The sequence below is a fragment of the Cebus imitator genome, unplaced genomic scaffold (assembly GCF_001604975.1).
Source record: "Cebus imitator isolate Cc_AM_T3 unplaced genomic scaffold, Cebus_imitator-1.0 Scaffold85, whole genome shotgun sequence".
Taxonomy (NCBI): domain Eukaryota; kingdom Metazoa; phylum Chordata; class Mammalia; order Primates; family Cebidae; genus Cebus; species Cebus imitator.
This window is the reverse complement of record NW_016107400.1, coordinates 9,792,227-9,808,863: the sequence shown is the minus strand read 5'-3', so window position 1 is coordinate 9,808,863 and position 16,637 is coordinate 9,792,227. Positions and strand designations below refer to the sequence as shown.

Sequence of the window (16,637 nt, the reverse complement as noted above, 5' to 3'; positions counted from 1 at the left end):
GATGTAGGTGATGGGGAGGAAGGCAGCAAATCACACTGCCACGTGTGTACCTATGCAACAATCTTGCATGTTCTTCACATGTACCCCAAAACCTAAAATGCAATAAAATAAATAAATGGAAAAAAAAAGAATTGGAAAAATTGATGTCATCAAGATGACACCTCAAATTGACATACAGATTCAAAGTAATCTCTAAAAAATCCCAGCTGGATTTTGTGTGTGTGTGTGTGTGTGTGTGTGTGTGTGTGTGTGTGTGTGTGTGTGTTTGCAGAAATTGACAAACTAGTCCTAAAATTTATGGGGAAATGTAAGGGACTAGAATAGCCAAGAAGATTTTGAGAAAGAACACAGTTGGAGGACTCAAACTTCCCAATTTCAAAGCTTACTACAAAGCTAAACTTATTAACAGTGTGATACTGACACATAGACGTACATATAGATCAATGGGATTGAACTGAGAGTTCAGAAATAAGTACATACATTTATGTTTTTCTGCTTTTTATGAGGGTGCCAAAACAATTTGATGGGGAAAAAGTAGTCTTTAAAACAAATGGTACTGTACAAATGGATATCCACAATGCAATATAGTGAAGCTAGACTCCTACTTCACACCATAGACAAAAATAAACTCAAAACAGATTAAAGACCTAGCTGTAAAAAGTAAAACCATTGAACTCCTAAAATAAAACCTATGTGTAAATCTTCATGACCTTGTATTAGGCAATAATAGTTTCTTAAATATGGCACCAAAAGCATAAGTAAACAAAGAAAAGTAGATATATTAAATTGTATCAAAATTTAAAATGTTTGTGATTCAAAGAATACTATCAAAAAGTGAAAATATAACATACAGCATAGGAAAGAAGTATTTGCAAATCTTACGTGTTTGTTAAAGATGTGGTATTTAGAATATATAAAGAACGCTTGCACCTCAAGATCTAAAAGACAAGAATTATAATTTAAAATGGGCAAGAGATTTGAATAGACATTTCTCTGAAGAAGAAATACAAACAAACACAGGAAAAGGTGGCCACTGAGATTACTCATTAGATGCAAATCAAGAACAGAATGAGACACCACTTCACACTCATTAGGATGGCAATAATAATCATCAATCACGAGTGTGAATGGGGGGGCGGAGAAATCTGAACCCTTAAACATAGCTGATGAGAATGGAAAACGGTGCAGCCACTATGGAAAACAGTTTTGCAGTTTCTCAAAACATTAAATACAGTCACGTGCTGCATAATGACATTTCAGTCAGTGATAGACTGTGTGTAGGTGGGCCCATAGGACTATAATGAAGGTGAATAATTCCTATTGTCTGGTGATATCATAACACAACATGTTACTCATGGGCTTGTGATGATGCTGGTGAAAACAAATTTACTGCACTGCCAGCCAGACAAAAGTACAGCATACGCAGGGCTGGGCGCGGTGGCTCATGCCTGTAATCCCAGCACTTTGGGAGGCGGAGGTGAGGAGTTGGAGACCAGCCTGACCAACATGGTGAAACCCTGTCTCTACTAAAAATACAACAATTAGCCAGGCATGGTGGTAAGGGCCTGTAATCCCAGCTATTCTCGAGACGGAAGCACAGCATTGCTTGAACCTGGCAGGCAGAGGCTGCAGTGAGCTGAAATCACACCACTGCACTCCAGCCTAGGTGACAGAGCAAGACTCTCAAAAACAAACAAAAATCTTAACTGCAAAACAGCCTCAGGCAGGTCCTTCAGGATGGATGTGTCCTCGTCATTAAGCAATATGTGACTGTACAGTGTTACCATATGACCAAGAAATTTCACACCTAGGTATATAGTGAAAGGAATTGACCAGATGCAGTAGCTTATGCCTATAATCCTAGCATTTTAGGAGGCTGAGGCGGGAGGGTTGCTTGAGCCCAGGAGTTTGAGACTAGCCTGGGTAGTGTGGCAAGACCTCATCTCTACAAAAATTAAAATTAAAATATTTGCTGGGCATGGTGGCATGCACCTGTGGCCCCAGCTACTCAGGAGACCAAGGTGGGAGGATCAATGGAGCCCAGGAGTTTGAGGCTGCAGTGAGCTGTTTTCACACCACTGCACTCCAGCCTGGGTGACAGAGTGACACCCTGTCTCAAAAAANAAAAAAAAAAAAAAAAAAAAAAAGAAAGAAAGAAAAAGAAAAAAGAAAATAAAATAATTGCAGATATATGTCCAGAAAGAAATTTACAATCGTTGTACACAAATGTTCACAGCAGCATTCATTATTCATAATAGCAAAAAATTGGAAATAAGCCAAATTTCTATCAATTGGTGAATGGATAAAAAAATGTGGTGTATCCATGCAGTGGAATATTATCTAGCCATAAAAAGGAATGAGCTACTGATACATGCTACAAAACGGATGAACTTTAAAAATGCATGCTAAAGACACCAGACACAAAAGGCCTCATGTTGTATGATTCCATATGTGTGAAATGTCCAGTACTGGCAGATCCATAGGGATGTAAAGTAGGTTAGTGGTTGTCAGGAGCTGAGGTTGAGGGGCCAGGGGACAGAGAGTAACAGCAGTGGGTGTAGGTTTGTTTCTGGAGTCACGGAAATGTGGAGTTAGTGGTGATGGCTGCACAACTGTGTTAGTATACTAAAAACCACTGAATTGCCTACTTTAAGAGCACATTTCAAGTTTTGTGAATTACATCTGAAATATAGATTTTTGGAAATGAAGGCAAAATAAGGGTTTTTTTCAGACAAAACTAAGTGAGAGATTTTGTCAGTGACAGACCTGCATCAAGCGATATAGGACAGTGAGGTTTTCATGTAAAAGGAAAAGAATTCCAGATGGGGAGCATCTCTAGGTACTGTAGGGTGAAATGAATCACAACAGAAAGTCCTCTAAATATATTAATTAGGCCGGGTGCGGTGGCCCACGCCTGTAGTCCCAACACTTTGGGAGGTAGAGGCAGGTGGATCACCTGAGGTCAGGAGTTCAAGACCAGCCTGACTAACATGGCGAAACCCAGTCTCTACTAAAAATACAAAAAATTAGCCTGACATGGCGGCACACACCTGTAGTGCCAGCAACTGGGGAGGCCGAGGCAGGAGAATTGCTTGAACCTGGGAGGCAGAGGTTGTGGTGAGGTGAAATTGCAGCATTGCACTCCAGCCTGGGTGACAAAGTGAGACTCTGTCTCAAAAAGTAAATCAATAAATATATGAATTCCTATGATTATTAATTGTTTAACATACTAATGATGTAACGACCATGAAACCCCAAAGGCAAGGAAAGGTGAATAAAGTTAAAGGCTATTGTACAAGAGGACTTCAAAAAGTTCATAAAAAATGGAATTCGAAGATAACGATGAAAAAATAAACTCTATTTCTCAACATAAATTCAATCAAGGTCAAGACACTTTTGTAAGTGACAACAGCGGGCATTTAGTCCATCTGTAAAGAATTGGGGGGTCCTGGGAATGAAGCCATATCAATGCAGTCTTTTTTACATTGTCAGCTAAAGAAAAATGGGTGGTCGTTAAATATTAGGAAACAAAAAGAAGTCAGAAGGCGCCAAATCAGAACTTTAAGGTGGCTGCCTGATTTCTCATGGAAACTGTAAAATTGCCCTTATTTGATGAGAAGAATGAGCAGGAGCATCGCAATGGTGGAGGTGCTTTCCTGGGCATTCTTCTGCTAAAGCTTCGGCTAATTTCCTCAACACACTCTCATAACAGGCAGATGTTATTCTTTGGCTGTCCAGAAAGTCAACAAGCAAAACACCTTGAGCATCCCCAGAACCCATTGCCATGACCTTCTCTCTTGACCGACCTGCTTTTGCTTTGGCTGAACCTGGGAGCCATTGCTCTGTCTTCAGGACAAACTCGTAAAGCCATGTCTAATCTCCTATTACAATAATGTGAGGAAACGCTTCTGAATCTTGATCCCGTTTGTTTAAAATTTCCATGGAAGTTTCTGCTGTTGTCTGCAGGTGATCTGTGCACAGCGGTTTTAGCACCCAGTGAGTGGGAAGTTTGCTCAACTTGAATTTTTCAGTCAGAATTCTGTACCCTGAACTGAGTGAGAGGTCTATGGCTTTAGCTACTCTTTGGGCTGTTAATCGTTGCCTCCTTCAATTAAGGCATGAACAAGATGAATGTTTCCTAACAAATTGATGTGGATGATCTGCCACAATCATCACTGATTTCGCCATTCTTCCACCCAAGTTTCACCATAAATTTGATGTTTGTTCCTGCTTCAATTTTAGCAGAATTCATGTTGCAATGATAGGGGCTTTTTTTTTCAAATGGATGCCTTATCCTTCTGAATGCCTCAAACTAGATCCTGTTTACGCGTGCTATAGCAAGTTAGTACAAGTTTATTTTGGTGCTAAAAATGTTGAGCTTCATGAATCGTTTTTTCATAATCTGAATTTTCCATGAACTTTTGGAAGAATTCATATTGCATAAGAAGTGACAAACAAACGAATAAAGTAGATCCTAATAATAATAATGACTATGCATGTTATAATCTCTAAGATAAGCACAAAAAGAATTATAAAAGAAGGTACAATGAACAGATGAATAGGAAACATGGAATAATAATTTTAAAAACTTGATTGTCTACAAAATAGAGAAAAGAAGAAAGGCTAGGTAGATCAAAAAATAAAACAAATAGCAAGATGGCAGACATAATCTCAGACACATCTGTGCTTTCATTGATGTCTGAAATAAATGACAATCTTAATACCAAAACTTGACATTAAAGGAAAGTAGATTACAGGTCAATCTTTTCCATAAATAAGATGCAAAATATCTGAAACAAAATATTAACAAATCAAATCTAATAATATGTACAAAAATAGATAACTTATTATCATATGGGTTTATTTCAGGAATATAAGGTTAGTATGATATTTGGAAACCATAATCAATTTCACCACATTAACAGAATAAAGAAGAAAATTTATATGATTATATAGTAAGTTCAGAAAGCACATTTAATAAATTGCAACACACATTCAGGATTTTTTAAACCTGTCAAAACAGCAGAAATAGAGGAGTCTTCTTTAATCTAATTAAGATTATACACACACACACACACACACACACACACACACACACTCTATACATAGCTAACATTATCCTTAATTGTGAAATATTGAACCCTTCCTCCCTGAGGTCAGGGTGAAAACAAAAACATCTTATCCCAGAGGCACTACTTAACATAATATTGGGAAAGTAAGAAAAATAAACTTTTAATTTATAAAGACTAGAAAACTGTGTGTTTAAATTACAAAAGAATTGAGGAACCAGAAAAGTCCACTATCCAACAAATAAACTATTAGAATAATAATTGTTAAACAAAGAAACTGAAGTTGAGATCAATATACAAATCTATCATATTTCTAATGATCAGTAAAATTGACAAAACCTTAGTTAAATTAAAAAAAGAGAAGACTCAAATTACCTAAAATTAGAAATAAAAGAGGAGACACTGCAACTAATTCCACAGAGATGAAAAGGATTCTAAGAGACTGCTATGAACAGTTATATGCCAACAAGTTGGATACTTCAAAAAAATTAATAAATTCCTATATATGTACAACCGACCCAGACTGAATCATGACAAAATAGAAAATCGAAACAGACCTAAACTAGAAAGGAGATTGAATCAGTAATTAAAAACCTCCTAGAAAAAAAAAAAGCCCTAGCCCAGATGGCTTCATTAGAGAATTCTATCAAATATTTAAAGAGTCAACACCAATCCACCGCTAACACTTACAAAAAACTGAACAGAAGGAAACACTTCCAAACTTATTTTATGAGGCCCCAATATCAAAGCCAGACAATGATGCAAGAAAACAAAACTATAGACCAATACTCTTGATGAATACTGGTGCAAAAATTCTCAACAAAATGCTAGCAAGCCAAATTTAACAACACATTAAAAGGCTATAGGATTTATCTGAAGCATGCAATATCAGACAAATGTAATACATGAGGCTCATAAGACCTGAAACTATAAAACTCCTAGAAGAAAACATACAGGAAAATCGTCATGAAATTGAAACGAGCAATGATTTCTTGTATATGATACTAGAAGCACAGGCAACAAAAGCAAAAACAGATATATGGGACTATGTCAAACTTTAAAACTTCTGTTCGGCAGAGGAAGTCATCAGCAGACTCAAAAGGCAACCTATGGAGTGGGAGAAGATATTTGCAAACCATACATCAGATAAGGGGTTAATATCTAGAATATACAGAATATCCCTACAACTCAATAACGACATAAAAACAAATAATTTAAAAATCAACAGATGTGGTGGCTCACACCTGTCATCCCAGCATTTTGGGAGACCGAGGTGGGGGGATCACCTGAGGTCAGGAGTTCAAGACCAGTCTGCCCAACATGATGAAACCCCAATCTCTACTAATGAAAATCAGCCAGGCATGGTGGTGGGTACCTGTAATTCCAGCTACTTGGGAGGCTGAGACAGGAGAATTCCTTGAACCCGGGAGGTGGAGGTTGCAGTGAGCCAAGATCGAGCTACTGCACTCCAGCCTGGGTGACAGAGCAAGACTCTGTCTCAAAAAAAAAAAAAAAAAATAGATAAAGGCCATGAACAGATATTTCCCCAAAGAAGATCAGTAAATGGCCAGCAGGCATATGAAAATATCCTCAACGTAACTAATCATCAGAGAAATATAAATCAAAACTACAATGAGATATCACCTCGCACCTGTTAGGATGGTCATTATAAAAACAAAACAAAGCAAGTGGTGGTGAAGATGTGAGGATTGAAACCCTTGTGCACTTTTAGTGGGATTGTAAAATGATGCAAAACTTTTTAAATTTTTTTAAAATTAAAAAATAGAAGTACCGGCCGGGCGCGGTGGCTCAAGCCTGTAATCCCAGCACTTTGGGAGGGCGAGGCGGGTGGATCACGAGGTCAAGAGATCAAGACCATCCTGGTCAACACGGTGAAACCCCATCTCTACTAAAAATACAAAAAATTAGCTGGGCATGGTGGCGTGTGCCTGTAATCCCAGCTACTCAGGAGGCTGGGGCAGGAGAATTGCCTGAACCTGGGAGGTGGAGGTTGCTGTGAGCCGAGATCGCGCCATTGCACTCCAGCCTGGGTAACAAGAGCGAAACTCCGTCTCAAAAAAAAAAAAAAAAAAATAGAAGTACCAGCTATAGATCCAAAAGAAATAAAAACAGCATCTTTGCACACTCATGTTTATTGCAGCATTATTTATAATAGCCAAGATGAGCAAGTAACCTAAATTTATTGATAGATGCATGAATAAAGAAAATATAGTATATACATAATGAAATATTGTTTAGCCTTTAAAAAGGAGGAAGTCCTGTCCTATGCAATAACATGGGTACATCTTGAGGACATTATGTGAAGTGAAAAAAACCAATTGCAAAAAAAACCCAAATGCTACATTGTATCACTTATGTGTTGTAGCTAAAGTAATCAATCTCATAGAAACAGAAAGTGGAATGGTGGTTGCCAGGGACTGGGGGAGGGAGAAATGAAGAATTGTTGTTCAGTGGATATAGAGTTTGACCCATGCAATGTGAAAAAGTTCTAGATATCTGTTGCAAACCAATGTGCATACAATTTACAATAGTGTACTGTACATCTAAAAACTGTTGAGGGTAAAAAAATCTACTGGCTAATAAAATCCAAGCCTGGAACACCATACTTTGCCCTACAATACTCTCTCTTATTAGATTAGCAGAGGAAAAGATCCATAAACATCACAAAAGCAAAGAAAGGCAGGAAGCCCTCAAGCGATGGTCAGATGAAGTGGGCTGGGTTTAACAGCTATTTCTTTCTACATCTGGAACTTTAGCTTTAAAAAGTGTTAATAAAATTGTAAAGTATAAAAACTCATTATATTTCTATGCACTAAGAACAATCAAGAAATTTTAAAATTATGCAATTTACATCAGCATCAAAAAATCAAATATCCAAGAAGGAATCTAATGAAAGATGTACTAGACTTTTTTTTTTTTTTTCAGATGGAGTCTTGCTCTGTCACCCAGGCTGGAGTGTAGTGGTGCAATATCTGCTCACTGCAACCTCCGCCTCCCAGGGTTCAAGCAATTCTCCTGCCTCAGCCTCCCAAGTAGCTGGGATTACAAGCATGCACCATCACGCCCAGCTAATTTTTGTATTTTTAGTAGAGAAGGGGTTTCACCACGTTGTCCAGGCTGGTCTCGAACTCCTGGGATCAAGTGATCCACCCACATTGGCATCCCAAAGTTCTGGGATTACAAGTATAAGCCACTGCACCTGGCTGATGTACAAGACTTCTACACAGAAAGCTACAAGACATGACTAAGAAAAATTAAAGAAAATATAAATAAGTGGAGGTACATACTATGTTCATGGGTTGGAAAATTTAATATTTTAAGGATGCTAGTTCCCTCCAAATTGAACTAAAATTTTAATAAAATCCAAAATTTCAAAGAAAAAATATCCCCAGCAAGATTTTCTTTGGTGGAAATTGGTGAGGTAGTTCTAAAATTTATATAAAAATGCAAAGGACTGAAAATAGTTTAGAAAATTTTGAAGAAGAATGTCAAGATTTATTAAGTAATTTAGTAAGTATGGCATTGTTGCAAGGAAAAACAAACTAACCAATAGAAAAGAATAGAAACAATAGGGATAAAGTCATGTATTCAACCACTTGATTTTCAGTAATTCACCAGTGCAAGGCAGTAGAGAGAAAACATGACATTTTTCTTAAATGATGGTATATTAATTGAATATTGATATGGAAAAAATAAACCTTGACCCCTGACTTACACCATATAGAAAAATAACTACAGATAGACTGCAGACCTAAATTGGAAGGTAAAACAATAAATTATCTAGAAAAAAACATAGGATAATATTTTTATCACCTTATTGCAGGCAACACTTCTTAAGAACACATTGAAAGCTCTGGGCATAAAGAAAGACTGATAAACTTCATTAAAATTAAGAATTTTTGTTGCTCCAAAGTTTCCATTAAGAAAATGAAAAAGAAACTGAAAGGGGAAGAGGGAAAGAGTTTATATATATATATATATATATATATATAATATTTATTATAAATTTACATATATATGTAAATTTATAATATAATATAAATTTATTAATTATACATTTACATATATAAATTTGTAATAAAATATATACAATTTTTTACTTATAAAAATAAATCTATAAATATTATATATATATATACACACACACACACACACACACACACACACACACACACGTAGAGAGAGAGATAAACACAAACATTCTGGCAAGAGTGTAAATTGACACAACCGCTATAGAAAACTTCTGCTGAGCAGAGACTCAACATTTCTGTTTCCAAGTTATATAACCAAAGAGAAATGCAACCATATGTGCACAAGCAGACATGTACCAGCCTGTTCATAGCAGCATTATTTACAACCTCCCCACACTGGAAAGAACCCAAGTTCTTGGTTTCCCTGTATCTTTTTTCTGTCACATGATTGAGTAATGGGGTCTGTCTAGTTCCTCAAGTCAGCCATTCTCTCCAAGGTGACCCAGGTGGGGACACGGGGCTGAAAGTGAAAGGTGGGGAGTGAGGTAAAAGTAAAATGACCCTGTTTCCCATAGGGATCACAAAGAAATGAAGCGGGTGAAGAGGGACTCCCCAGAAGTGCCAGGAACAGGAGCCAACAGGTCACCAGAAGAGGAAGTGTTAAGGCGGAGGGACTTCCCGAGGGGGAACACAGAAGAAAGAATGCCTAAGGTTATCCCGGGTCTGCAAGGACTTCTGCCTACCTGCTCTCCTGCTGGTCCTCCTCTCTGACCTTCCTGCTACAGCTATAGAGCTGTGATTCCTCCAACTCCATTCTCACTCCAAACATGTCATTCCGTGGCTCTCTGTTGTCCACAAGAGAAAACTCCAAATTCCTTGTCTGGTATTCAAGGCATTTCGGGATCTAGCTCCCAGTATTCATCCTGGGCTTCAGGCTCACCAGACCACTGACAGCCTCACCAACATGACCCATTCACTTAGCTTCTACACCTGTGCACATGCTGTTTTAGCCACTGGAACTCTCTGCCCTTTTTGGCTGTCAGCCTCCTACTCAGTCTTCAAAATTCCATTCAAGTGGCAGCTCCTCTGTCAATCTTTGACCTCTCCAAAGAGCATGAGTCACTCCTTCCCCTGGGGTCCACCCTCCGCATAGCACATAGCTCACGGTGTTTTCATCTACATTCTGGGCACCATCTAGGCAGGAACAGTATGTCTCTTGGTTACCACTGAATCCCCAGTGACTAACCAGTGTCTAACACACAGTGGGTGCTCAAAACATTTGCTACATGAGTGGCTAAATGGAAGAAAATGCTTTCTGTGGGAATGACTTGTGAACAAACATTATCCTCAGTGTTAAAACCTATGTAGACTTGTAGACTGTACAATCCTAGGTTAAATCTTACCCTTTTTGACCCCTTTTTCTGGAGTTCAGGGGATTGAGAGCCTTAGGTATTTGGTGAGGATAAAAGTTTTGTTGTTGTTGTGTTTTTTGTTGTTGTGTTTTTTGTCTTTGTTTTTGTTTTCTGAGATGGGGTCTTGTTCTGTTGCACAGACTAGAGTGTCGTGATGCGATCTCAGCTCACTGCAACCTCCACCTCCTAGGTTCAAGTGAGTCTCCTGCCTTAGCCTCCCATATAACTGGGATTACAGGCATGGGACACCACACCTGGCTAATTTTGTATTTTTAGTAGAGACAGGGTTTCACCATGTTGCTCAGGCTGGTCTCGAACTCCTGACCTAGGTGATCCACCTGCCTTGGCCTCTCAAAATGCTGGAATTACAGGTGTGAGGCAGCGCTCCCGGCCGAGGATAAAAGTTTTAATGCTTCAGCCTTTTTTCCTATGTCAGGGCCTTTGTCCATGCCATTCTCTGTGCCTAGAATGCTTTTCCCCAGCCTCCTTTCTCATCCTCAGGTTTCAGGTTCGGTGCTGCCTCTCCAAAGAGGCCATCCCCCCTGTCTGAACTGGGTCTACGCCACAGATCTCTGTACCCACACCCCCTAGTTTGTCTCCTTCATAGCAAGTGTAATATGAGGAATAGTTTTGTAAATGTCTCTGTGTATGTGTTTATAATTTGTTTCTGTACTGAAGCATAAGCTCCCAGAGGTTGGGTAATTGACCTGTTTTGTTCAGCACAGTAACCCTAGTGCAGAGAAAGGGACCTGGAACACAGTAGGTGCTCAATAAGTAGCTGAAGAACAATGGTGAATGAATGAATGAAAATGAATGAATGAATGAATGAATGAATGGGGCTAAGGATGAGGCAGCCCTGGGGGTCCTGATTTCCTCATCAGCTTCCTCACTGTCTGTAGGAACTCCCCCACAACCCCACCTCAGGCAACACCCTCCGTTCCAGGAGTGTGAATAATCACGACTAATGTCATCAGATTAGTAAAAAGGAACTTTCAAAGAAGGACAGTGGGCTGCCCAGGGTCACACAGCGAGCTCTCATCTCAGTGAGTTCTCAGGCTGGGGAAGAACCAGCCAGGTGCTCCTGGATCAGAAAGGAGACTCTGTCACTCACTCACAGTGGGAACTGGGCTGTATCTCTGCCTTTCTCTGAGCCTCAGCTTTCCTCATCTGTGGAATGGGGGCAGCAGGCTTAGCCTGGCTGGGAAGTGTGAGGCAGGGAAGCATGGCTAGTGTTAGGGGTGTGGTTAGGGTTAGTTGCTTTCATCTTTTTTTTTTTTCCCAATGGCAAGGGGTGGGTTATGGGTGTCTGAAGACAGGTATGTTGGGGACCTCAGGTTTACAGCTTAATCAGTAGAAGCTGAAGGTGAGAGGAAGGGCCTTCTGTTCCCCAGCTCGTGCAACCTGAGGCTGTGCGACCTCTCAGCCTCTCTCTCCTAGCCAGGCAGTAAATATTAGCTCCAGCGATCTTTCCCTCCTGGCACCTCTTCCAGCCTGTGTAACCTCTCCTAGCTGAGGAGCACGAAATCCCAGCCCCTGCAGTCCCCGCTCCCCACCCCCGCTGCCTGTGCAACCTTGATCTCTCTGCAGGCCCTGTCATCCCGTGCAGCCTTGCCCAAACCTTGCAACCTCTCAGCCTCTGCAGCCAGATCTCACTCCAGCTCCCTTTCCTCCAGCCCCTCCTGTAGAGCAGTGGAAGGGGGCTTTCAAGTGTGACAGCTAGAGGCCATGAGGTGGGGACGGGGCTGGCCACCCACCCTCTCTCACCCCTCAGTTCCCAGCAGCCCCGTCTGCCTGCCCTGGCCCTGGCCATAAAGGACTGGTGTTACTGATTCATTCTGGGGAAAGTTGGCAAGCCCACTTGGCAGATGAGGAAAAGAAGGCCCAGAAAGGCACAGGGCCTTGTCGTGTTCACACAGCGAGCGACAGCCCAGGCCTGAGCTGGGAGCTGGGTTGGGGCACTTACCCCACTTCCCTGGGGACAGTGGGCGCCCCTGAGGGGCGGAGGTGGCCAGATCCTTCCTGGGGGCTGCAGAGACCAGCAGGCTGGGTTCCAGACACAGATGTCCTGGGCAGTCGGGGGCCCTCCATGGGGCCCCTGACCCCCAGCCTGGGGAATATTCTCAGGTCGTCACAGAAGTTCCAGATTTACTCAGAGGTCTCATTTTAGCTGTCATGAAAAGTCCCTTTGGCCTGGGGCCAGGGCAGGGAGTGGGGGTGGTGGCACCTGCGAGCCAGGGGTGGGGGTGGGTTCCTCCCAATGCCCCTCCCCCTCCCCCTCACTTGTCCCGGGGCTCTGGAGGACAAGTAAGGAGGGCATGTGAGGAAGGGGAGCGAGGGCGAGAAGACCCTCTTTCTGGAGGAAGCACCTGTTCCTCTCTCTTCACTACTTCCTTCTAGATGGTTCCCTGAGTGACCCTAGAAAATCCCCACCCCGCTCTGAACCTCAGTTTCCCCATCTGTAAAAGGGGAAAGCAGAATCATCACAAGAGCTCTCATTTATTGAGGTCTGGTATATGCCAATATGACGAATATTTATGATTTTTATTTTGTTAACTGTATTTTCGCAGCTAAAAGCAAAGGGCTTTTAAATATTTAAAGTAAAACATAGGACCGTAACAGTGGCTCATGCCTGTAATCCCAGCACTTTGGGACGATGAGGTGGGCAAATCACTTGATCCCAGGAGTTCGAGACCAGCCTGGCCAACATGGTGAAACCCCATCTCTACTAAAAATGCAAAAATTAGCCTGGTGTGGTGGTGTGTGCCTGTAGTCCCAGCTACTCTGGAGGCTGAGGCAGGAGAATCGCTTGAATCTGGGGGGTGGAGGCTGCAGTGAGCCGAGATCAGGCCACCCTACTTCAGCCTGAGTGATACAGCGAGACTCTGTCTCAAAAACTTTTTTTGAAAAAGTAAAACATAATAGCAGCCCTTTCTCATGAGCCGTCTGTGCCCAGCTCTTTTGCCTTTGTCATCACGCTGGCTTTTTCTCTCTGTGCACCCCGGAGCTTCAGGACCTAGGGAGGTGCCGGGACCATGGCAGACATTCAATAAGAACAGGCCGATGAAGACCTGTGCCTGTCCCCACGGAAACAGACCTAAGACAGTCATCCTTACTCCTAGTCCCACTCTTACAGGTACAGCAGCTGAGCTTCAGAGAGGGCAAGCGGCTTCCTCAAGGTCACACAGGTACTCAGTGGTGGAGCTGGGACTTGAACCCAGCTCTGACCAGTTCTACAGCTCAATGTCACAAGGGGTGGTGCGCTTGGAAGCCAGGTCCAGTGCCCCCACCTGACCATGGGGACCCCTTCCCTGTTGTGTAGAGAAGGGCCCTGCGTCTGCCTGTGAGGATGCTGAAGGCGCTAGCTCCCCTCTCTGGCTGTGGAAGGAACGGATACCCCTCCTTTCTTTCATTCATTTATTTATCAGGCACCCAGGTGGTCCTGATGCTGCGAAGAAGTAGGTTCTTCCCAGAGCTTCTGGTGACCGGCTTTTTCTTGAATGGGCCTCCTCCTTCGGCATCCACCCCCAACTCTACTGCCCACAAGCCCCTACCGGCTCTAATCCCCACCTCCCTGCTCCTTCTCCTGGCCTGAAGCCAGCATCGCCGGGCAGCAGGGAGCCTGCAGTCTGAGCTCAGGGCCGTCTTCGCCTTGCTCTCCCACCTCTCCTGGGCCTGGATTCCGGCCACCTCCTATCACAAGGGCCCTTAGCTACCTCCACTGCGGGACTGCATAAGGATCCCGACAGCCTGCTGGCAGGGGAGTGGGCAAGACAGGGGGATCACAGAACCCATGGTGGGGAGTGGGGGAGGAGGACCTCTCCTCTGGGGGCTGCCCGTCCCGTGGGAATGAATGCCCAGCCATCCCCATCCAATGCTGCTTCTCAGAAGCCACCCAGAACCAGGAGTCTTGTTTACATGCTATTCTGTCTAGCAGGTGGTGACCTTGTTGTCCTACAGACTGGCGTCCAATCCCAGCTTCGTGTCATCCGGTCACAGCTAACCTCACTCTCCTCATCTGTGAAATGGGCTGAATGACGCCACCCACTTCACCTGGTGAGGACTATGGGAGACCCTTAAGTGCCTACAACGTGGTGAGTTGGCACTGGGGGGGGGGGACAAGAACCAGGTGGCTGGGGTAGGCGGGACCACAGCAACCTGAGGGTGTCCCTCAATCTGTCACTCTTGGAGTCTGGCCCTTCTCCATGGGCTCAAGGCTTCTCATGCCAAAAACTCCCTTCCACAAAGGGAAAGGGCCAACTGGGAGCGCAGCTCTCACCCTGTTCTGCCCTGAAGACCACACAGCCAGCCCCACAAGGGTGGAGCTACCTTGGTCCCCATTTCACAGGTGAGAAAACCAAGCCTTCTTGAGGCTAGAAGCAGAGAGACTTGCCCAACTTCGCTGAGCGAGGAAGGCGCGTGGCCTGGTTGTGACCCGGCAGGTTTTCCCCCATTCCACCATGTGCTTCTGAAAGTCCCACTCTCCCCCCAGGGAGGCACAGATGTCCTCCTCACAGCAGCCTCCTGGTTTTGAAGCCTCCACACCTGGCCTTCTGCCTTCACTGAGCAGAGACATCATTCCTGCGGCAAGTCCCAAGTTCCCACTCCCCAGGGCTCCTCCACCAGGAATGTTTCCTCCTTTCCCATCCTTCAGGGCTCAGCCTCCACTGACCTCCCCACTCCCCTCTCCTCCACATGCACACTGGGTTAGCCTCTTACCATCTGATCCATTCCCCATGCTTCATGAGAAAGATCCAGTGACAGCTCATGGGGTTACCTGGTTTAACTGCCCACCCTGCTACAGCCCGGTTGAGTCCCCGAGGGAAAGTCACTGTACCTCTCGCAGCCTCATTTGCTCATCTGTGAAATGGGCACACCAGCCCTTGTTTTGAAGGATTGGGTGGAATCAAGATGGTAAAACACAGAACCTGGCACAGAATGGGTCCCATCAGGCTCTGCACCCATGCCCATCACCACCCGACTCAGCTGCCCAGAATCAGGTGATTGACACATTATGTTTGGCCTGAAACTGGCTCTCCTTCCAGGACCCCCTGCCTTTTGGAGGCCAGTTTTCAAGGCAGGGGGTCATCTCAGCCACACCCCTGTTGCTGGGTCCCCGGGGAATCCTAAGCTGTGCTGAACAAGAGACCCCAGCCTCAATTCTGCCCAGCCTCACTGCATGAACTTTCTTTGCTTCAGCGTCCCCAATTGTGCCTTGGGCACGTCCTCTGAGGCCTCCCACTGTGACGCCAGATGCAGCAGGCAGGGAACAGTCCCTCCTGGGCAGAGAAGGCACCCTGGTCCCAGCGGAGAACCAGGGCTGGAGTTACCTTCTGTTTCAGCTTCCTTCTCACAAGTCCATTCCGTGTGCTGGGGGCAATCTGATGGACTTCTGGGGGAGGCAGCTGGGTTCAGCGTAGGGGTGACAGATGAGGGTCTGAGAAAGAAGGCAGGGGCCGGGGGTGAGAATCCACACCCAGCCCGAGTCACCAATCAGGCTGTCATAAGACCTGTCGCTCCGATGACGGGCAGCTGGGCCTCCAAGCAGGTGTCCCACAGAGCAGTAGAAAGAGGAAGGGGACGGGAGGCGGGTACCAGGCGGCCTCGGCAGGGATGCGCGACGCGGCTGCGTGACTGTCAGCCACGCTCAGGGAGAGGCAGGCAGATGGTCAGCCGCCGAACTTACGGTCACTCAGCAGAGAGACGCCAGCGGGTCTGTCCGAGGCCGCTGGCTGCCACCCAGCCGCGTGTGCAGAGGGGAGGAAGGGGAGGATGTGGTGAGCCGCTCTCCGCCGGCCCCGCCCACCCCGCCCACCCGCAGCTGGGCCCTCGGGGAGGGAGTGAGAAGGAGATGAGGGGGGCCTGGCCCCACAGCAGGCACCCGCTGTCACCAAAGGTCACCTGCAAAGAAGACATTTGGGGCCATCGGGTGACACTTGCCTCTTGGGGAGCTGTGATCTCATCCCCCCAGGCCTCTCCGTCATGACTCACGAGGCAGGCAGAGCGGCCTGGAGCCACCACAGAGCGCAGATGTGGAAACCGAGACCAGAGGCGTGAAGTGGTGGCACAGTTTGGCCCGTGGGCCCAGAGTCCTCAGTGGCCGAATCCAAGCCCGCAGCAGAGAGAAGGACCAGAGCCTTGCCCAAGGTCCCACGGAAGTCCTTTTC

The 16,637-nt window shown here is 44.6% G+C and overlaps 1 protein-coding gene and 1 long non-coding RNA gene across 2 annotated transcripts in view; both read right to left on the bottom strand.

Moving 5' to 3' along the window:
• IL21R (interleukin 21 receptor) overlaps positions 1 to 13,161 on the bottom strand; it is a 46,247-nt gene extending 33,086 nt beyond the window's left edge. Inside the window, 1 exon segment of the mRNA XM_037740609.1 lies at positions 12,437 to 13,161. Coding sequence (XP_037596537.1) covers positions 12,437 to 12,561 — 125 coding nt within the window. The 5' untranslated portion in view covers positions 12,562 to 13,161.
• A 999-nt stretch (positions 13,162 to 14,160) lies between these two features.
• LOC119472098 lies at positions 14,161 to 16,230 on the bottom strand. Its single transcript, XR_005201212.1, has 2 exons — positions 15,801 to 16,230; positions 14,161 to 15,398 (listed from the first exon to the last, which is right to left on the bottom strand). It is a non-coding gene; the product is annotated as an uncharacterized LOC119472098 (long non-coding RNA).
• Positions 16,231 to 16,637: the final 407 nt, after the last annotated feature.